The 23557-nt window shown below is 44.0% G+C and overlaps 1 protein-coding gene across 9 annotated transcripts in view; it reads left to right on the forward strand.

Moving 5' to 3' along the window:
* The window catches only part of LOC140187816 (rap1 GTPase-activating protein 2-like), a 448669-nt gene that overhangs the window by 397506 nt on the left and 27606 nt on the right, over nt 1-23557 (forward strand). For all 9 annotated transcript variants that reach the window (XM_072243593.1, XM_072243591.1, XM_072243592.1 and 6 more), the window contains 5 exons: nt 968-1097; nt 8882-9037; nt 11199-11270; nt 16979-17065; nt 17916-18050. In XM_072243593.1, coding sequence (XP_072099694.1) covers nt 968-1097; nt 8882-9037; nt 11199-11270; nt 16979-17065; nt 17916-18050 — 580 coding nt within the window. The remainder of the gene's footprint in view (nt 1-967; nt 1098-8881; nt 9038-11198; nt 11271-16978; nt 17066-17915; nt 18051-23557) is intronic.

The following is a 23557-nucleotide window of genomic DNA, read 5'->3' on the forward strand; positions in this document are numbered from 1 at the left end:
GACCTAGGCCATACCCAAATTTCTTTGTCTGAATGCATCCTCAACTCAATCCAATCCGAACCCAAGGCACATAGTCAATGGAGACACAAGAGGCAGCAGATGCTGGAACCTGGAGCTACAAACCAGATTCTGCGACCCAGCGGGTCAAGCAGTATTGTGGGGGGAAAGGAATTGCTGATGCTTTGGGGTCATCAGGACTGATGTGATGCTTCATACAGGGTCAAGAGGTTCTCAGTATCAACACTGCCAAACCTTCAAAGAATTTAACCGATTTCAATGGGATGATTTTGTATTGTTTTCAAGCATCGGAGAACAGAAGCGTAGGCACTTAATTCCCTTCTCATGGGCGCCTGCAGATAAAGTAATTTACAGTGGCCAATTAGCCCACCAACCCATACTTCCTTGGAAAGAAACTGAAGTACCTGAGGGAAGCATGCGTGGTCACAGGGATAACATGCAAACTCCTCACGGACTATGGCTGAGGTCAGGGCTAAGGCCAGGTCTCTGGAGCTGTGAAGCAGCAGCTCCACCAGCTGTGCCCATTGTCTACCCCCTTTCTATTTTGAAGCTGAGAGTAATTTTGAGTGGAGGATATTTTATGTCTGAGTTTGAGTGGAGTCCTGAGAAAGGAAAATCTGCTTCTTAAAACCAGAGCAGTTGTAGATCACTGCAGGCCAAGTGGAAAGGAAGTACTTGTTGTTTGCAACACCTTCGAAATTCTGGAGGAACTCAGCTGGTCAGGCAGCATGTATAGAAGGGAATAAACAGTCAACGTATCAAGGTTGGAAAGGAAGATAGCAGAAGCATTTATTTATAATCCTGCTATAGAAGGAAGTGATTCTCTGTACTCACCATGTATTACATCACTACAAATGAGAAAGTTGATACACCAACATTACATTCTGATTTTGGAAGCCTTCATGCGGAGGAGGGTGCAACTTGCATGTAAAATACCTTCCTATTACAGGTTCCGAGGAGGCCTCGATGTCGCACATGGTCAGACCGGGTCTGAGTCTGTCTACACTGTCTTCAAAGACCGAGAGATAATGTTTCATGTCTCCACTAAGCTGCCCTTCACAGAGGGAGACAATCAGCAGGTGAGTTCAAAGAGAGACAGATGCCTGTAATGCAGCCACTCACTCCATCACAAGAACACAAGGCAGTAGGAGCAGGAGTAGACCATGAGATCTTTCAAGCCTGCCCCACCACTTAATGTGACCATGACTGATCTGTGTTGGCCTGTGCCATTTCTCCATACCGCTATGCTCCTCAACCTTTCAAATATTTATCCATCTCCAATTTAAATACTTCTATCAGCTTCCATCACCGGCTGGGGCAGAGAATTCCAGGGATAAGCTAGCTTCCAAGCGAAGAGATTTTACGTGCATCTGCTCTGAATGACCAGCTCCTTACCCTGTAACTATGTCGCCTTGTTCATGACTCTCTCTGAATAGTGAAAACAATCCAACATCTACCCTCCTAAGCTTCCTTAGGGTCTTATAGGTTTGAATAAGGTCACCCCTCATGCTTCTAAAACGTACGAATAGAATCGTAGAAGTTCATGACTACAGGGGGAGGTTGGTTGACCCTTCACACCCTTGACAGCTCTTGCCACTGCTTGTGTTATGTTTTAAATCGACATCTGGGCACTTTTTAAATGTGATGAAGTTTTGTGCTTCCATGAGCCTTTTAGGAAGTGAACACCAGACTACTTGAAACAAAACCTCGCCTCCCTTCCAGCCCGTCCACTGATTGGGAAATCTGTGCTCCCTCTAATTCACCTTCCTACTAAAGGGTGTAAATCCATTGCCTCCAGGTCCTCATGTATTACACAATTCAGTGAAACCGCTTCCTGGAACATCCTGCCACAGCTCTTCCTGCTCAGCCCTGTAGGCCAGAATGTGAGGCAACACTTGCGGGCTGCCCCCAGCACATCCTTAAATTGTGTTCGTTGTTACGGAAATGGGGCATTTTGCTCTGTTTGGGTGTACATGTGATTAGGAGAATGAATCTAAATCTAAAATCTCTCTTCCCAAACCAACTGCCCGGATTAATCAATCTTTCCTGTAAAATTCCCTGGTTCTGGTAACATCTTTGTTACTCCCCTCACCCACCATAATGAAGGGGGGAAATTACAGAACGTCAAGGGCAATAACTTCTTTATTGTTGCTTGAGCCACAAGTAAACAAGGGTCTAAAAGATCAGGGAATTGAATTTATATTGAGAGAGATGTGGCCTGTAAGATTCCAGCTCTGTTCAAGGAAAGAAGGGGCTATTCCATTGGGTTTTACCAAATGGAGTATTCATTTCCCCAAATCTTTATCTTTTTGAAATATTTAGTTATTTGCCCCTCTTGGAATATTCCTGACACCAGAGGCCTAAATAACTGAGCTGTCCTTTGTGCCAAAGGAAGATTAACCTGGCATTTTGTCCCAGTGACAGCTTCAATGACTCCTCCACAATGACCACTTCTCCCTCAAAACCTCAGGTAGCACTAGGGTAAATGACCAGCCATGATCTCATTGAGTGGTGGAGTAGGTGTGAGAGGCCGACTGGCTGGGTGGTACTCTTGTTTCATGGTCTTATTCAATATAGTGATAAAATCAATGACTGTCAGAAAAAGACTGGGGTTGGATGACTGTCCTTGTGTGTGCATGGGTAGGTGGGTGGAACAGGGGCTTGTTGTGTTCTGTGTTGTTCTGCCGAGCATCGTGGACATGCTAGGTTGGTGCTAGAATGTGTGGCGACACTTGTGGGCCGTCCCCAGCACACCCGAGGTTGCGTTGTTGTTAACATAAATGAAGCATTTCACTATGTTTTGATGAACCTGTGATCAGTAAATTAATCTGAAAGTGAGCAATACACTCTAATCCAGCCAACACTTCCATCATCCCTTCTTTCCACATGTCTCTGCCCCCTCTCTCTCTCTCTACCCATCACCAGCCAGCTACAGCCTCCCAATTCGACCTCCCTCCTTTCCCCACCTTCTCCCTCCTCACCTGGATTACTTGCCTCTCCCCTCCCCCTCATCCCGTCACACTCTCCACCTCCCTTTAGCACCCTCACTCTTGATGCAGGGTCCTGGGCTGCCTGAGCCGCTGAGCTCCTGCAGCAGTTTATACGCACAAGAGAGCCTACAGGTGTTGGAAAGCTTTAGTAACACACACACACACAGAATACTGGAGTACTGGCAGAACAACACAGAACACAATAAACAGGTGACACTTTGGTCCTGATAAACATCAACTGTTTATTTCCCTCTGCAAATGCTACCTGACCTGGTGAGAACGTTCAGCATTTTGTGTGTGTTCCCCAGCAAAATGTTTTGTGCTCTTGCTGAACCTGTTCAGTACCGTAACAGTGCAGAATGAGAGTGCTCTGTACTGCTGCGTCCCTGATTGACCACGCCCGTCACTCAGTCACTTTCCTCTTAAAACCTACACCATTTCTCTCTGTCTATCCTGCTCATTGGCTAATGGACTTTTTCCTTTGTGAATGATGCCTGTTCTCAATTCTGCCTGTTCTCAATTCTGCCTTCTGCAGTTTGATCGTGTTTCCTGCTATATAAAAGTTATCACAGTGATTTTTTTTTGTAAATCTGATTGAACTCCATCTTCAGTAAATCTGAAAGCAGGAAAAAAATTCCCTTATTCAAATTAAGTAATTATAACTTCCTTAATTTCACCTCACAAAGTTCAGCAGCTGAAATCTACTTCCTAATCAGGTCCTGTCGAAGGGTGTTGGCTTGCAACGTTGACTGTTCACGCCCCTCCATAGATGCTGCCTGACCTGATGAGATCCTCCAGCATTTCGTGGGTGTTGCTCTAGATTTCTAGCGTCTGCAGAACCTCTTCTGTTTCTGAAATGCTCTTCACCGTTTACTGAGCCTTAACTTGTGGCTTCTTCCTCAGATGTGGTAATTGGATGTAGTGAGGGGCAGTGAAAGGGCGTTTCTCCTGACGGTCTAAACATAGCTATGGAGAACGTGCATTTGAAATCATGCTTGTGGTGTTACTTCAATGCGCAGCTTTCCAAATCTAAATATACGAAGGACCTATTCTCAGTGGCCAATTAATTAGTTACCGTCTGTGCCTAATAAACTGTCAACTGGGTGCATGTTCATGGTCTTATAGTGCTGCCGTCCATCCACTTCAAGATTTGACATCCTGTGTGTTCAGAGATGCTGTTCTGCACACCACTGTTGTAACGCGTAATTATTTGAGTTACTGTCACCTTCCTGTCAGCTTGAACCGACTGGCCTCTCAGTGACAAGGCATTTTCGCCCACAGAACTGCTGCTCACTGGATGTTTTTTTGTTTTGCACACCATTCTCTGTAAACTCTAGAGCAGGGTTCTCAACCCATGAACCAATACCATTAAGCAAGAGGTCCATGGACCACAGGTTGGGAACCCCTGCTGTAGAGATTGTTGTGCGTGAAAACCCTAGGAGATCAACATCAACGATCATTCCACAGTCAAAGTCACTTAGATCACGTTTTTTCCCCATTCTGATGTTTGGTCTGAACAAAATCTGAATCTCTTGACCACGCCTGCATGCTTTTAGGCATAGAGTTTCTGCCACATGGTTGGCTAATTAGATACTTCCATTAATGAGCAAGTGTACAGGTGTAACAAAAAAAAAGTAGCCATTGAGTGTATTTCCCTCAGCAGTGTGGTCAGACTCCAGTGGGCATAAACTTAAAATGGCTGATTGAAGGATTAAGGTAGAGATGAGGAAATACTTCCAGCCAATGTTTGAGGAAGACCTTGGGATGTCGTAGTTCATCTGCAGTGTGAGAGCCAAGACTGTGGGAAATGAGTCTCTGTGGGATTAGGATGGAAAGCCAGTCCAGAGCAGCAGTGGGCAGGGTCGGGAAACCCACTGTGCCCTGGCTGATCACTGAATGCCACCACTTACTGCAAGACTGGGCGTGTTTTCCCTGGAGCAAAGGAGGCTGAGGGGTGGCCTTATAGAGCTTTATAAAATTGTCGGGTGGGGGTGGTAGATTGTCAAAGTTCATCTCCCAGAATAAGCGAGTCTAAAACCAGAGGGAGAAGGTTTAAAGTGAGCAGGGAAAGGCTTAAAGGGGACCTGAGGGACAAGTTTTCCACACAGAGCGTGTATGAATGTGGAGTGAGCTGCCAGAGGAAATGGTAGAGGTGAGTACCACTGAGATGTGGACAGGATATATTTAAAGCAGATGTTGATAGGTTCTTGATGACTAAGGGTGTCAAAGGCTACAGGGAGAAGACAGGAAAATAAGGTTGAGGGGGATAATAAATCAGCCATGATGAAGTGACGGAGCAAACTCGATGGGACAAATGGCCTAATTCTGTTCCTATGTCTTATGGTATTGTGGATAGGGAGTTTCAGGTGTATATGGGCCAAATACTGTCAAATGGAGCTCAGTCAGGAAGGTACATTTGTCAGCATGGACTCTATAACTCAGCAGGTGAGAGAGAATCTGTAGGGGGAAGGGACAGACAACATTTCTGCTGAAGACCCTGGAACAGGACTGTAACTGACTGCCTGATAAAGGCAGCAGCCACCTCACATTGTAACAATACATGTGTCGAGCTAGACTGTGTGATCAGACTGGATCACACTTTTTCAACCAGCATAGACACTGAGATTTATTTATTTATCACATGTACATCAAAGTGCACAGTGAAATGCGTTAGTGTTAACTACCAGCACAAGCCAAGGATGTGCCGTGGGCTGTCTGTACTGTCACCACACACTCCGACGCCAACACAGCATGCCCACGATGTGTAACAGAACACGGAGCACAAGCAACAAAATGACAGCAGGAAAACAAGCCCCTTATCTCCCTCCCACCCCCACACACACACATAGACAGTCCTGTAACCCCAGAACAGGCCTCTGGGCCTCCAGTTTCCGGACTTTGGCCACTGGGCTTCCAGACTTCCGACTGATCTTTGGGCTTCAGTCTCTGGCACTGACTCTGGAGTGGCTGATGACAGAATCTGAACTCCAGGCCTCGACATGAAGGGCCAAATGGCCTCACTCTGTGTGATAAATTTTCTAAATTGGTTTATTATTGTGCCATGTATCAAGGTGCATTGAAAATCTTGTGTGGCATTCCATTCATACAGATCAATTCACCAGAACTGTGCATGGAGGCAGTACGGGGTAAAACAATAACAGAATAAAGTGTTACAGTGTCAGATAAAGTGCAACACAAGATGACAATAAAGTGCAAGGCCATAGCAAAATAGATTACAGGTTCAAGAGTCCACTCTTATTGTACTTGGAAACTGTTCAATAGTCTTATAACAGCAGGATAGAAGCTGATTTGAGCCCGGTAACTATTGCAAGCAATTAGGAGACTACCTCTATAATCCCTCCCTTTCCCCAAGGTTGCTACCTCATGAGGACTAGGCTAAAAGAATTAATACATTTCAGTTTAGTTCAGTTTTTCGGGAAGTGCAGCTCTAAATAATGAAGTTTCAACTTGGTTTGTGTTAGTGAAAGGAGGAAGGTCAGAGAGAAATCGAACCGGCGTATCACAACACTGGATAAATTCAGCTGTCAGTCTGAAAAATCATTCCAACAAGGTAATCCTAGAGGCCTGGGGTTCAGAAGCTGGCCATTCAGATCATTATAGATGTAACAGCCAAGGGCTGATTTCTGTAGCCTGTCTCTTCAAGGGTTCATCAGGGTGCTTTTTAAATGTGGTATATCTGTATGCACCACTCTACTGGGAGGTAACTTTCAGACTCCCAACCAGAGTGTGGGTGAAAAATAAATTTCTCAATTCCCCTCTAATCCTTTGTACTAATTAACTTGGATCCATTCCTGCTACTCTGAGGAATGACCAGCAGGCATAATTTTGTACAAATTTCCCCTCCGTGTGTTTTGGTTCTCAACCTCTTCAATCTCTCCTCATAACCACAGTCTCTCCTGTGCACAATCTCCATCTCTCAGATTAGTTGGTTACGTTGGATTATTTTAAGGTTGAAAGAGGTTGTAAAGATTGCAGCAACGGAGAACGGCCACAGAGTCATCAACCACTATTAAAAACAGTGCAAAAAGAGAACAAAGTCGCGAGGTAGACTTCATGGGTTCCCCGACCATTCACAAATCTGGTCGAGGGAAATCGGATGAGGGGAAGAAGTAGTGTTCCAAAAGCATTGAGGGTGTCTTCAGGCTCCCGTACCTCGTCCCTGATGGTTAAAATGAGAAGAGGGCATGTCCCAGATGGGGAAGGTCTTTAATGATAGATGCAGCCTTGTTGAGATGCCCTTGATGCCTTTGTTCTGCATTGTCATTCTTTTACTTTATTCTAGCTCAATGTGCAGTTTAATGATCTGTTCAGTATGAACAGTAGGAAAGATAAGTTTTTTACTGTATCTTGGTGACGTGACAATAATAAATCAATATCAATACCAATAAACATGCAGTTCCAATCAGTGACAATCACTGAAAGATCAATGAATGCAAACATTACCCATGATTCTCTCCCCACAGCTGATGGGGCCTGGTCCTTAATAACTTATTTCCCACAGCAGGGATGTCAAAAGTCAGGGAGGAGGGGATGGGGTTGTACTTCAAGTAATTTGCAAAATTGGAAAGAAAAGCTTCTCAGAGGGTGGTTGGGGTCTGGAAAAACCTTCATCACATTTAAACAGGACTTAGACAAACACGTGTAGGCCTGCAGACTATTAGGGCAGATTAGGGAGGACAGCACTTTCTCAAATGGCATAGATATGATGGTTGAACGACCTTTTAAATCTCTAATTGTCCATGACTCCAAGGTATTTGTGGCCATAGTTTCTGGAATGAGGTGGAGCATTTTGTTCATGCCACCTGTCCAATCATTTCAGTTTCATCGATTCATTATGCCCTGATCTTCCATTTCCACAGACTTTGTTCTGCCAAGACTACTGCATGGGTTTTTTAATGAGAGATGAATAATACAGCCAGTGGCACAATTCCCCACAGTGATGAGACGATGGCTGCAACCACGCTCTGCAGTGGATCCCACGTCACCACTGAACCTAACTGGTGAACAGATTGGGATTTTTGGCCTGGAGCCAGGGTGAAGAGCAATTGATAAACACTTTCCTCTCTTAAACGTCATTTGACGATTCTGGTGGAAAGTGTCCATTCACTCACTGTGGCAACTTTCTTCAGTACAGGAGTGAAACCCGGTGTGGTTTTCTGATGCTGTAGCCCATCCTTTTCAATGTTTGATGTTCAGAAATAATCTTCTGCACATCACTGTTTTAAAGCACGGCTATTTGAGTTACTGCTTGAACCAGCCTGGCCATTCTCCTCTGAGCTCTCTCATTAACAAATTGTTTTCACCCACCAAACTGCCGCTCACTGGATGATTTTTGTTTCTCGCGCCATTCTCTGTAAACTCTAGAGACCCGTGCATGAAAATCTCCGGAGTTCAGCAGTTTCTGAGATACTCAAACCAACAGTCATTCCATGGTCAAAGTCACTTAGATCACATTTCTTCCCCATTCTGATGTTTGGTCTGAACAACTGAACCTCTTGATATGTCTGCATGCTTTTATGCATTGAGTTACCCGACTGGCTGATTTAATATTTGTATTAACAAGCAAGTGTACCTAATAAAGTGGCCAGTGATTGTGGATTATCCTTGGGTGTAACACTCACCAGTCCTGACCAGTTTTCCATCCTCCAGGGCCTTTACTAGGATAAGTATCTGACGTTGCCCTTTTACTCTGAATGAGTCAAAGCTTTCACAAGAGGCATGAGCTTAATAAATGGACACCACCCAAACTATCATAATAGTGAATCAGAATACTTCTCTTTCCAGTATTGAGGTACGTTGCAGCTTCTTCCCAACCCTTTTGCTTGGCTAAATTTTCAGTATCTCTGTCACAGCTACAGAGGAAACGTCACATAGGGAATGATATCGTGGCACTCGTGTTCCAAGAGGAAAACACCCCTTTCGTTCCGGATATGATCGCTTCAAACTTCCTTCATGCCTACATCGTGGTACAGCTCGAGGCCTCCAGTCCAAGTGAGACAACTTATAAGGTAAATTGTACCGAAATTATTCTAATTACATGTGACAAAACAAAAATTAGACCAGACCATTCAGCTAGTGGAGCCTGGTCCACCATTCAATCAGACCAAAGTCAAAGTAAATTTACGTTTATTATCAAACTATGTGTATGTCACCACATACTACCTTGAGATTTATTTTCTTGCAGGCATTTACCGGAAAACAGAGTAGAGTTTACAAAGAAGTTCAAAGTAAATTTATTATCAAAGGACATATATATCACCATATATAAATCTGAGATTCATTTTCTTCTGGGCATATTCAATAAACCCCTAATAGAGTAATAACCATAATAGAATCCATTAAAGACCACACCTACAACCAGTGTGTAAAAGGCAATAAATTCTGCAAATTAGATTAGATTAGATTAGATTATGAGAACACTCAGTCCTCTTTTATTGCCATTTAGAAATGCATACATGCATTAAGAAATGATACAATGTTTCTCCGGAGTGATATCACAGAAAACAAGACAGACCAAAGAATAACACTGACAAAACCACATAATTATAACATAAAGTTACAGCTGTGCAAAGCAATACCATAATTTGATAAAGAACAGACCATGAGCACAGTAAAAGAAAGTCTCAAAGTCCCAAGTCGATTGACTCCCGAGTCCCCGATAACGGGCGGCAAAAGGGAGAAACTCCCTACCATAAACCTCCAGGCACCGTCAACTTGCCGATACCTTGGAAGCAGCCGACCCTGAGTCCATCCAACCGAAAACTCCGAGCTTCCGACCAGCCTCTCCGATACAGCCCCCCGAGCGCCATCCTCTGCCGAGCGCCTTCGACCTCTCCCCGGCCGCTGAAACACGCAAAGCCGAGGATTTCGGGGCCTTCAGCTCCAGAGATTCTGGTTACCACACAGTAGCAGCGGCAGCGAAGCGGGCATTTCAGAAGTTTTCCAGATGTTCCGCTGTGCTCTCACATCTGTCTCCATCAAATCAGAATTATGCACAGTCCCCTACTTGACAGATAACAGATATTCATCACCGAAATGGCCGCGCGCACTGTCGTCGCGCCGCCATCTTCTCCCCCCTCCTGGGAGGAAATACAAAATACGAAAAGAAAGAAATAATAATAATAATAAATAATTAAGCAATGAATATTGAGAACATGAAATGAAGTGTCCTTGAAATTGAGTCATCAGTTGTGGGAACGTTTCAGTGATCCCCTTTGGTTTGAGAGCCTGGTTGTTGAGGGGTAATAAGTATTCATGAACCTGGTGGTGTGGGTCTTGAGGCTCCTGTACCACCTTTCTGATGGCAACAGAGAGTACGTCCTGGGTGGTGGGGGTTCCTGATGATGGATGCTGCTTTCCTGTGACATTTCACGTTGATGTACTCAATGGTCGAGGTGGAGCTTTACCTGTGATGGACTGGGCATCTCCACTACTCTTTGCTGGGATTTTCCGTTCAAGGGCATTGGTGTTTCCATAGCAGGCTGTGACGCAGTCAGCCAATACACTCTCCACTACCCATCTATAGAAGTTTGTCAGAGTTTTGAATGTCATGCTAAATCTTCTTAGACTCCAAAGGAAGTAGAGGTGCTGCTGTGCTTTCTTCACTTGCATGTTAGGCCCAGGACTATACACAAATAAAACAATACATAAACTAAGACTGACGAGCAACCATTGTGCAAAACAAGACAAATTGTGCAAATAAATAAATAATACTGAGAATATATGTCGTAGGGTCCTTGAAAACTGAGTCTGTAGATTGTGGAATCAGTTCAGAGTTGAGGTGAGTTATCAACGCCTGATCCTTAACCTCAGTGAGCCCACAGCCCACTCGAGTTGAGAATGGAGTAAAGAAATTTCTCCTCAAGCTTGTCCTAAGTGACTGACTGCTTATCCTGTGACAGCACCACCTACGTCTATGGGTCTAGGGTTGATATTGCCGGTAACCTCGTCCATCTGTAGGGAGTGAAGGAGATGAGAAGGTTGCTTATTGTTAGGTTCCTTCTACAGATGATCAGCAGCACATTGCATATTTTTCCTGTTACTCTTCCCAACAGAAGTTAAGGTAGGTGTGATCTTGTCTGAACTGATGTTTGGATAACAGCCATCTCAATCTCGTGGGCTTAGATTCATTCAGAAAGCACTCATGATAATCATCTTAACTCCTGCCAGGTTTCAGTAACCGCTCGTGAGGGCGTTCGTCACTTTGGCCCTCTACTGCCAAGCCCTCCAGTGTTTAAGAAGGTAAGACACGTAATGTATTTGTAATTCAGAATCAGAATCAGGTTTATTATCACCAGCACGTGACATGAAATTTGTTAACTTAGCAACAGCAGTTCAATGCAATATATAATATAGAAAAAGAATAATAATTGAAATAAAATAGCAACAATAATAAGTAAATCAATTACAGTATACATATATTGAATAGATTAAAAGAACATGCAAAAAACAGAAATACTGTGTATTAAAAAAAGTGAGGCAGTGTCCAAAGGTTCAATGTCCATTTAGGAATCGGATGACAGAGGGGAAGAAGCTGTTCCTGAATCGCTGAGTGTGTGCCTTCAGGCTTCTGTTCTGATGGTAACAGAAAAGGGCATGCCCTGAGTGCTGGAGGTCCTTAACAATGGACGCTGCCTTTCTGAGACACTGCTCCCTGAAGGTGTCCTGGGTACTTTGTAGGCTAGTACCCAAGATGGAGCTGACTAGATTTACAACCCTCTGCAGCTTCTTTCGGTCCTGTGCAGTAGCCTCCCCATACCAGACAGCAATACAGCCTGTCAGAATGCTCTCCACGGTACATCTATAGAAGTTTTTGAGGTTATTTGTTGACGTGCCAAATCTCTTTGAACTCCTAATGAAGTATAGCTGCTGTCTTGTCTCCTTTATAACTACATCAATACGCTGGGACCAGGTTTGATCTTCAAAGTTCTTGACACCCAGGAACTTGAAGCTGCGTATTGTGTAAATGCGGGATAAACATCCTTTACTTAACATAGCCTTTACCTTGCACAAAGGACCAATGAGTTCTCGGGGACAACTGTTCCTAATGGCATTGGAAACAAAGTAAAGCATGGAGAGAATTTGTGAGCCCATATCTGGCATACTGTGTACAGTACTGACTTTCTGATTTAAGGAAAAGTGTTAAGGCATTGGAAGTAGTTTAGCAACCTTTACCAGACTGTTTATGGAATGTGCAGATTGTGGTTGGATAAGACAATTCCCTTTCTGGCTTCTTCCCCCTTCTTTCGCAGTCCTGATAAAGGGTCTCAGCCCAAAACGTCAAATTCCTGCAAAGATGCTGCCTGACGTGCTGAGTTCTTCCAACATTTTTGTGTGTGTTACTAAGGTAGACTTGTACCTATTGGGCAGTGTTCTCCTGGAGAATGTGCAGATATTTTTAGTAAGTTAGCTAGCACACGACCTTGGAGTAAGTTCGACATCTTGTCCTTGGACGTTGCGTGGATATTTATGTATGTTTTGCTTGGTCTGGGTTTCCAGGCAGAATTCTTCAGTACCGTGAGTAGACAAAGTGAAGCATACCAGACTGATAATGCAGCAATGAGCTCCAACGGTTATGTGCATATTATAAACTAATATTTTCATGTATATGATGAGCCCTTTTCTTTATTTTGTATTATATAGTATCATTGTGTTTGTTATAGTTTAAAATAGTTTGTCAATACAATTGTAATTTAAGTTTATACTGGTGTGAGGTTAATTATTGCTTCCTGGTGAACAGTAAATTTGCATGGGTGTGTCAGTGTTCAGACAAGTAACAGTCCTACTGTCCCTTAAAGGGACATTCAAACTTTTATGTTTGTGCTTACCCGAAACAAATTTACCCCAGGCACGTTTATTTATTGGAAATATCCTTGTCATTGTCATTCCTATGCATTGGAGAGTTATGTTGCTGTTAGCTTGTATTCACCTGGGGTGAGAGGGTTACACCTGATTTCATACTTAACCTGGTTTCGAAGTTTGATTTACGAGTACTTAGAGATTTTACAACCAATGAATGCCCCACTGATGTCCCTAGTACCTGCAATTGTTAATCTGCTGGTTTTATTATGGTACAGTGGTCGTGTACCATTCCAGTTGCAAGCAGTACTGCACACTTTTCATTAATGACATTACTTACTTTCTGCTTTGCCACTGACAATGAAGGTCTTCCATTTCTGGCAGTGTTCAGGGCTTGCTTTTGGTTTTCGCTACTGTCAGTCTTGCAAGTCCCAGGTGGAGACTCAGGAATACCATTGCACTCAGATGTAGAAAAATTCTTCATTGCTGTTTCCGTAGCAATTTTGTTTTACCAGTCAGGGTTGTTAGCCCTGAGCTGAACCCCCAAACCTGGAGGATCGGTGGACCACTCTAAGTCTGGCCTCTACCCTTTGACCTGTTTGGCATGGGTGACCCTACCAAGAGCCAAAGCATAAAGTCCTAACTCCAGCCAGCAAAGCTCTCTGGTCATTGAGGCATTCAAACCTCCAAACCCAGTGACAAGGTTGTGGTCCTCTTGGAGGGTTAATGAATGTTAATAGCTGGTTTCTCTTTCTTGTGCCTGTGGGGAGGTCATCTGATCTCTTGTTTCCTTAGTGTAGCAATGGGAAATGATTGGGCATATTCTAAAAGCAAAAATATTGTAGATGCTGGAATCTAAAATCAAAACAAAAATGCTAGAAATACTCAGCAGGTCAGGCAGCAGCAAAAGAGAATGAAAAAGAGATTTAAAGTATCAGTTCAATGATCTTTCATTGGAACTGGGTAAAGTTAAAAATCAAACATATCTTAAGTTGAAGAGAAGGGAAGGGCAGGGAGAACAATGGGAATATCTGTGAAAGGATGGAGACGAAGAGAAACGCCATTGATGCTGCTTGAGAGAAGATGGTGAAATCTTGTTAATCCCAGCCAATCCATCTGGTGGATGTGTAAATAGGAGATAATAGAGGATATAGGAAAGAAAGGAGAGCAGGAAAGATCATGTAACAAGACTGTGAAACCATAAGACCTAGGAGCAGAATAAGGCCCTTTCGCCCATTGAGTCTCCTCGCCCATTCCATCATGGCTGATTTATTATCCTTCTCAAGCCCATTCTCCTGCCTCCTCCCCATCGTCTTTGACACCTTTACAAATCGGAACCCACCACCCTCCGCTTGCAAAATACCGATTGTCTTGGTTCCACAGTCACCTGTGATCAAGAACTCTACGGATTCACCGCCCTATTGCTAAAGAAATTCCTCCTCATTTGGGTGTGAGGAGTGCAACTCCACAGGTAATGGAAATCTGAATTAACAGAGCATGCTGGAATTACCCCAAAGACCAAACAGCATCTGTGGAGAGAGAGAAGCTGAATTGGCCATCCATCACCTCTCGTGACACAACTAGGTTATCTGATATTGCAGAACCCAATCCTGAGGGCAGTAATGTGTCCAGTGAAAAGATGAGAAGCTGTTCCTTGAGTTAACATTGGGCTTTATTGGAACAGTATAATAGGCCAAGGGCAGTGATGTCAGAGTGGGGAAGCAGAGAAGAATTAAAGTGACAGACAACTGGAAGCTCAGAGCTGCCCTTGTGGACTGGATGGAGGTGTTTGACAAAATGTCTATTCAATCTAAGGGTTGTTTCTCCAGCACAGAAGAGATCATGTAACAAATACCAAATGCAGGATATTAACCTGGAAGAGTCGGAATCAGAATCGGGTTTAATATCACCAGCATATGTTGTGAAATTTGTTAACTTCACGGCAGCAGTACAATAAAATACATGATAAAGAAATATAGAGAAAAACTGAATTACATTAAGTATATATCTGTCTATTAAATAGTTATGTTGAAATAGGTAGTGCAAAAAACAAAAATAAAAAGTAGTGAGGTAGTGTTCACGGGTTCAATGTCCATTTCGAAATCGGATGGCAGAGGGGAAGAAGCTGTTCCTGAATTGCTGAGTGGGTGCCTTCAGGCTTCTGTACTTCCTTCCTGATGGTAACAGTGTGAAGAGGGCGTGTCCTGGGTGGTGGGGATCCTTAACGATGGACGCTTCCTTCCTAAGGCACCACTCCTTGAAATGTCTTGGATACTATGGAGGGTGGTGCCCATGATGAAGCTGACTAATTTTACAAGTTTCTGCAACTTGCTTTGATCCTGTGCAGTAACACCCTCCCCGCCAGCCTGTCAGAATGCTCTCCATGGTACAATTGTAGAGGTTTTTGAGTGTTTTAGTTCACCAACTAAATCTCCTCAAACTCCTAATGAAATATAGCTGCTGTCTTGCCTTCTTTATAGCTGCATCAATTTGTTGTGTCCAGGTTAGGTCCTCAGAGATATTGACACCCAGGAACTTGAAATTACTCACTCTCTCCATTTCTGATCCCTCTATGAGAATTGGTCTGTGTTCTCTCATCTTACCCTTTCTGAAGTCCACAATCAGCTTTTTGGTCTTACTGACGTAGAATGCAAGATTGTTGCTGTAACACCACTCAACTAGCTGGTATATCTCGCTCCTGTCACAAACAAGAGAAAATCTGCAGATGCTGGAAATCCAAGCAACACACACAAAATGCTGGAGGAACTCAGCAGGCCAGACAGCATCTAGGAAAAGAATACAGTCGACGTTTTGGGCTGAAACCATTCGGCAGGACACTTCCAGCCGGAAACATCAACTGTACTCTTTCCCCAGATGCTGCCTGGTCTGCTGAGTTCCTCCAGTATTTTGTGTGTGTATCTTGCTCCTGTATGCTCTTTTGCACCACCTGAAATTCTGCCAACAATGGTTGTATCATCAACAAATTTATAGATGGCATTTGAGCTATGTCTAGCCACACAGTCATGGGTGTAGAGAGAGTAGAGCAGTGGGCCAAGCACACACCTCTGTGCTGTGCCAGTGTTGATTGTCAACGAGGTAGAGGTGTCATTACCAATCCGCGCAGATTGTGGTCTTCCAGTCATGAAGTCGAGGATCCAGTTGCAGAGGGAGGTACAGAGGCCCAGGTTCTGTAGCTTTTCAATCAGGACAGTAGGAATGATGGTGTTAAATGCTGAGCTGTAGTCAATAAACAAAATCTTGACCATTCACATTGTCCAGGTGATCCAAGGGCATTTGGAGAGCCATGAACATCGCATCTGCTGCAGGCCAATTGTAGACGAGGTGGCACGGCAGTGTAACACTATTAAAACACCAGCGACCCGGGTTCAATTCCTGCTGCTGTCTGTAAGGCATTTGTGCGCTCTCCCTGTGACAGCATGGGTTTCCTCCAGGTGTTCCGGTTTCCTCCCACAGTCCAAAGACATATGGATTAGTAAGTTACACACATAAAAGTTGCTGGTGAACGCAGCAGACCAGGCAGCATCTCTAGGAAGAGGTGCAGTCGACGTTTCAGGCCGAGACCGTTCGTCAGGACTAACTGAAGGAAGAGTGAGTAAGGGATTTGAAAGTTGGAGGGGGGAGGGGGAGATCCAAAAGGGCTCCCCTCCCCCTCCTGTCTTCTCCTATCATTTTAGATCTCCCCCTCCCCCCTCCAACTTTCAAATCCCTTACTCACTCTTCCTTCAGTTAGTCCTGACGAAGGGTCTCGGCCTGAAACGTCAACTGCACCTCTTCCTAGAGATGCTGCCTGGCCTGCTGCGTTCACCAGCAACTTTTATGTGTGTTGCTTGAATTTCCAGCATCTGCAGAATTCCTGTTGTTTGGATTCGTAAGTTAATTGGTCATGTGTGATTGGACCAGAAGCGCCTGTTACTGTGCTAAATAAAGTGAATTGTCGCTTCACCTGGATGAAGTCTGTGTCTCTGCAGGTGGCAGGGCGGGAGGAGTTAGACGGGTAGGTGGTATATCACTTGTGGCTGCAGGGGAAGACGATGGAGATGGGGATCTGTAGAGGCAATGGTTCCTTCAGAATGCTGGATGACTTCACTTAGAAACTAAGCCCCTGAATGTCCCCACTTTTTTATGCCCAGGGCCCTGAGTTCAGAGAGTTCCTGCTCACGAAGCTCATCAATGCGGAGTCGGCCTGCTACAAGTCCGAGAAGTTTGCAAAGCTGGAGGTAAGGAAGCACATTCATGGGCCAAAGTGCAAAAATGCTCGAGATTCCTTTCACAGCAACACCCTGCTGCCTCAGATCAAGAGGCAAATCGAGCTGGCGCCTCGCAACTCCTGCAGATCTGGTTTGATCCCGACTTCCAGGACTGTCCGTGTGGAGCCTGCACCTTCTCCCGCGAGACATCAGTGTCCTCCCATTCCCCACAGGCACGTTGGTGAATTGTCCCTAATGTGTAGATGGGTGTACCAATCAGGGTGGATCTGACGGGCAGGTGAGAGGCAGAGTTTCAGGGAAATAGGTGTGGAATGGGACTGATGAGAGCTAGCATAGACTTGATGGGCCCAATGACCTCCTCTGTCTAAGAAAATAAATACGAGAAACAGCAATCTTCTTAAATGAACAAGTAGAATACACCACGGGGCCCTTCGGCCAACAATGTTGTTTTAACCGAGACTAAGCTACCCCACAATTAATCTAGCCCTTCCCTTGTTGTGTAAAGTAAACTGTTTCCTGTGTAATAATGTGTACGTTCTGGTATGTCTCATGAATGCATGGGTTGCTGGATCTTTGTGCTCACTGTACAATGAAATAGTTCTGCATTACGAACCACAAATGCTGGAGGAACTCAGTGGGTCAGGCAGTATCAATGGAGAGGAATAAATGGTCGATGTTTTCAGTCCTGATGAAGGGTCTCAACCTGAAACATCGACTCTTTATTCCTCTCCAAAAGTGCTGCCTGACCTGCTGAGTTCCTCCAGCATTTTGTGCGTGTGTTGCTCTGGATTTCCAGCATCTGCAGAATCGCTTGTGCTCATTCGTTACGGACCGTATATTTTTTGACCCTGCTACTCAGAACCGCACCCGGGCAGCATTGCTGGACAACCTGTACGAGGATCTTCACAACCAGTCACAGGCCATGTTGGGGCTGGGCTCTGATGAAGAGAAGATGGAAAATGACACCCACGGAGGATTCCTGGAGTCTTTCAAGGTAAAGCCCATTTTTAACCATAAATGCTTCATCAGAGGCACACTTACCACAGTCAGTAGTTCCGTCCCTCAAACCTTCTTCCTCAGCGTGAACTGGCCTCCGTATGCGTTCCATTTTGAACACAGTACAACAAAGGAACAGGCCCTTTGGCCCAACCATGTCTGTACTGATCATGAACCTGATTCCAACTGATCTGATCTGCCTGCTCGTGGTCTCTATCCCTGCATTCCTCGTCTGTTCGTATGCCTGTTTAACATTGCTATAGTATCTACTTACACATCTTCCCCTGACAGTGCATTCCAGGCACTCATTATTCTCGTCTATGTGGAAATTCAAAATTGTCACACACATCACTTATTAACTTAACTCCTCTCAACTTAAATCTAATCCATCAGGTATCTGGCGTTTCCAGCCTGAGAAAAGTCTCTGCCTATTTACCCCTTCTATTCCAGGCCACACCTCAGCCAAGAAGCACAGAAAAAAAAAATCACACAAATTTGCCCAATCCCACCTTATAGTCAATCACTCAAATCCAAGAAACGTTCTGGCGAATGTCTCCGCACCCTCTCCAAATTCACCATATCCCTTCTGTAGTGGAGTGACACATTACTCCAACTGTGGTCGAACCAAGGTTATATACAGCTGCAACACGACTTCCCAACTCCCACCAATGAAGGCAGGAACGCCGTGAGCCTTTTTACCACCCTGTATACTCATGTTGCCACTTACCGTGAGTAATGGGCTTGCATTTATTCTCCTTAGTTTTATGTCTAATAAAACAATAATGATTTCAACCTTGAAAAATTATACAGTAACAAATATCAATGCCAGGTGGAGGAAAAAGATGCCAGATTTCCCCTCCCTGTGAAGAAAAAGATGCCAGATTTCTCCTCCCTGTGAAGAAAAAGATGCCAGATTTCCCCTCCCTGTGCTTTCTCAATAAGTGGATACCCTCTAATTCTGAGATTATGCTTCCAGATTCCAATTCCTCTCCCGTTCCCACTAGAGAAAATAGCTGTGAAGTACCCTCACTGTTGAAATCTTGTTATCATCTTTAAATCAGCCCTCGAATGCTTACAGTCATAGTTCAAAGTAAATTTATTATCAAAGTACATAAATGTCACCATACCTGAGATTCATTTGTGGTCAATACAAAGAAATACAATAGAATCAATGAAAATCAAAGACGGAGAAACAACCAAAATGCAATGGACAATAAATTGTGCAAATAGAAAAAGAAAAAGAAAAATAAATAAATAAATAAATAAATATTTATTGGAAGTGAGTTGTAGAGTCCTTGAAAGTGAGTCCAATGAATAGAAACCAGGGTTGTCGAGGTGAATCTCTTTCAACCTTTGAAAACCAATTTTTACAATTTTGTCCTCTATCAAATAAAAACAAGCAAGAGATTTATCAAGCAACACACGTCAAAGTTGCTGGTGAACGCAGCAGGCCAGGCAGCATCTCTAGGAAGAGGTACAATCGACGTTTCGGGCCGAGACCCTTCGTCAGGACTAACTGAAGGAAGAGCTAGTAAGAGATTTGGAAGTGGGAGAGAGAAGGGGAGATCCAAATTGATAGAAGACAGGAGGGGGAAGGATGGAGCCAAGAGCTGGACAGGTCTACTTTGTTACCACTAAATGTGTGTGTGTAAGCATCAGCTGACAGTGGTAGTCACTTTCCATAGACCTTGCTGAAACAGAATGTGGAATTTGACACTCTCCCTAGCACACAGTATTAACAAGCGAAACGTACCTCATGTACCTAATAAAGTGGCCACTGAGTGTATGTTTGTGATCTTCTGCTGCTGTAGCCCATCCACTTCAAGACTCGATGTTTTGTGCATTCAGAGATGCTCTTCTGCACACCACTGTTGTAATGTGTGGTTATTTGTGTTACTGTCGCCTTCATGACAGCTTGAACCAGTATGGCCATTCTCCTCTGACCTCTCTCATTAACAAGGCATTTTTACCCACAAAACTGCTGCTCACTGGTATTTTGTTTTTTGCACCATTCTCTGTAACCTCTAGAGACTGCTGAAATCCTGGGAGATCAGCAGTTTCTGAAATACTCAAACCACCCTGACTGGCACCAACAATCATTCTATGGTCGAAGTCACTTAGATCACATTTCTTCCCCATTCTGATGTTTGTTCTGAACAACAACTGAACCTCTTGACCTTGTCTGCATGCTTTTATGCACTGAGTTGCAGCCACTTATGTAGATATTTGCATTAATGTACAAGTGGCCACTGAGTGTGGATAGGGTGAATGCACACAGTCTTTTCCCCAGGGCTGGGGAATCAAAAATAAGAAGAGGGTAGGTTTAAGGTTAGAGGAAAGATTTAGTAGGAACTTGAAAGGGAATGTTTTTACACTGAGGATGGTACGTATGTGGAACACGCTACCAGAGAACATGAGTCAGGTGGGTACAATAGCACATTTCAAAGGCCAGGTACATTGGGTAGGAAAGATTTATAAGGTTATGGACAAATGTGGGTCAATGGGACTGGTTTGGCCATTGAGTAGATTTTTCCTCTAGGATGCAGGCAGATAAAAAAGTTTGATTAAAATATTTCAGCATGTGCAAATTGCATCCTCGGGCCTCTAGCTGGTAAATCGCTGCACAACAATGACCCCATGGAATGCAGTTTTCTGACATTTAGTCATTTGCAGCCCCACCTCCAGACTTTTATCCTTGAAGCAGAACCAATGCCACAATGAAAGTTCAGTCACAGACTTTAACTTCATCTGCTGCAGCATTTGGATGGCGGTTTCAGAGTGCTAGCTGAGCCCTCGTACTGAACTCCTTTGAATTTGTTTAAACCCTTGACTGCTTTTCTTTGCAGAGCAAGAGGGTTTTAGCAGGTGAAAGGTGAAGGATGAAATATAAACAGTGTTGATGAAAGCTCTTGTAATGATTAAAGCAAAATATTTTTCAAAATCTGAAGCCCTGTCATCCTGAAAGAATGCACCACTGCAGATGGGGAGTGGAGACCAGCACTTCACTCATAAACACTTTGATGGGGTTTTTGTGGGCATGAGGAAGGATCATATGGGATGGACCTAGATCACCATGGTTATGTGTAACAATAAAAAGGGGTGCAGCTTCTAAGTGGGTAAGGAACAGTGGCACTGTAACTCAAGGGAAATCTATCAGTTCACAGATCAAAAGATCAAGAGAATAGTTGAAATGGATTGATATTTGTGAAAATGGGTTTGTGCTATCAGGCAGATCAGTCTGTGGTGGCCAGTGCTATCATGTTTGCTGTTCTGTGCTGGGGCGGCAGGCTGAAGGTAGCAGACACCAACAGAATCAACAAACTCATTCGTAAAGCCAGTGATGTTGTGGGGATGGAACTGGACTCTCTGACGGTGGTGTCTGAAAAGAGGATGCTGTCCAAGTTGCATGCCATCTTGGACAATGTCTCCCATCCACTACATAATGTACTGATTGGGCACAGGAGTACATTCAGCCAGGGACTCATTCCACTGAGATGCAACACAGAGTGTCATAGGAAGTCATTCCTGCCTATGGCCATCAAACTTTACAACTCCTCCCTTGGAGGGTCAGACACCCTGAGCCAATAGGCTGGTCCTGGACTTACTTCCTGGCAAAATTTGGATATTACTATTTAATTATTTATGGTTTTATTACTATTTAATTATTTATGGTGCAACTGTAATGAAAAAACCAATTTCCCCCGGGATCAATAAAGTATGACTATGACTACTATGACTATATATGCAGATTTTATGGGGTTGTGGTCCTGGAATAAGAGGCTGGGAAAGAAGGAATTTCTTTCCCGTCAGGGAAGAGGCTACGTAGCATCCATGCCAGGACCACTAGACTCATAAAGAGCGACTTCCCCCAAGCCTTCAGGCTGCACCTATTAACCCACCCCACCACTGCTACATGTACATTACCAGCATCACTTTATGTACCTACCATCAGAGTCCACTCGCTCTTCCGCAGCGTCCACTCCTGCCTCCGCGGCGCTGAGACGGTCAGCGTGCTCCGGCTGCTATGTGCTTTGAGTCTGCTAGCTTCACCACAACTAGCCCTGCTGTATGATCAACTGAGACCGAGGCTGTGGGCCTCCTGGCTGCTCCAGCTCCAGGTCTATGGCCTCAATTTGGGTCTGAATGCTGTTTGCGTGATTTGTTTTTATTTTTTTTCTTTCTCTGTGCATTGGGTCCTGGTTGTGTTCTTTCAGCTGTCTTGCTCTGTGGCTATCTGTAAGCAGATGAATCCCAAGGGTATATAACTTATACATACTTTGATTAAAAAACTACTTTGAATCTTCTAACAGTTACTTGTACGTTGTGTTTTATATTATGTTTATATTTTTATAGTTTTTTTGTTTTATTGTGTTCTTTATGCGTGTTGTTGCGTGAATGAAATCACCAGAGAGAGACTACTGGTAGATACAAATCAGCTTCTTCATTCGACAAAACAAGGTACAGCAGGCATCATACGGAGACGCTTTCAGTGGAAGGGTCTGCTGGTGCAATGTGGGGCTCAATATTTATTTGCTAAACACAAAGGAAAATTCCATATTTACAAAGTATAGACTATGCTTTCATTTGAAACTACATGCAAACTTCACACCTTCTGATTCGCACCCATCCCACAGATGCCAGCATCGTCTGGACTGGGATTCATAGCTTTTAGAATTCACATTGTTCCAAATTAAATCCACAATACATTATCAAGGAACAGAAGACTGGTAGCCAAAGCCATTTGCTAAATGTAAATGACCTAAACCCAAAAATCACTCTAACAATGTCTTATGTTTTTTTTAAAATGCTGCATTGGTTCAGAGTAACAATCATTTTGTTCTCCCTTATTCCTGTGTACTGAAGAGTAGCAATGAGCAATCTTAAGTCTTTACCCCGTGGGTTGTAAATCCTGGGGATTTTCTACCCAGAAGGCAGAGGATACTCAGCTGGTTGGTGTGTTCCAAAGTCAACGGGGAATCGGAGTTTGTGTGACTGTGGGGTAGGAAATTGTCTTGGGACTCGGAAGTAACCAGGATCTAATTGTGTGGCCGAGCAGGCATCCGACATGTGTTGGTCCTAATCATTGCTTATGCCTTTGTAGTAGTGAAACCTTATCCTTTACTCTCAGGAGAACTACAGGACAGATTCTTGACACCAGTCACATTTTGGAGGGGTTGAGCAAATTGTTAATCAAAAGGCTGGCTTTTAAAGAGGTTGCTGGGGAGATGAAGACACTTGGGAAGGAAACTCCAAAGCTTAAAAGTTGACCGGTATCTATAAGTATGGACCCGCGTAAGGAAGCAGAGATGAGAGTTGGAAAAGGTCAGTAAGTGGTCTGGCTGGTTGAGGTTGAGAGGTGACCTGATAGAGGTGTATAAGATTATGAGAGGCATTGATCGTGTGGCTAGCCAGAGGCTTTTTCCAGGACTGAAATGGCTAGCATGAGGGGGCACAGTTTTAAGGTGCTTGGAAGTTGATACAAGGGGGATGTTAGAGGTAAGTTTT

Source organism: Mobula birostris, chromosome 25 (assembly GCF_030028105.1).
Source record: "Mobula birostris isolate sMobBir1 chromosome 25, sMobBir1.hap1, whole genome shotgun sequence".
NCBI classification, from domain to species: domain Eukaryota; kingdom Metazoa; phylum Chordata; class Chondrichthyes; order Myliobatiformes; family Myliobatidae; genus Mobula; species Mobula birostris.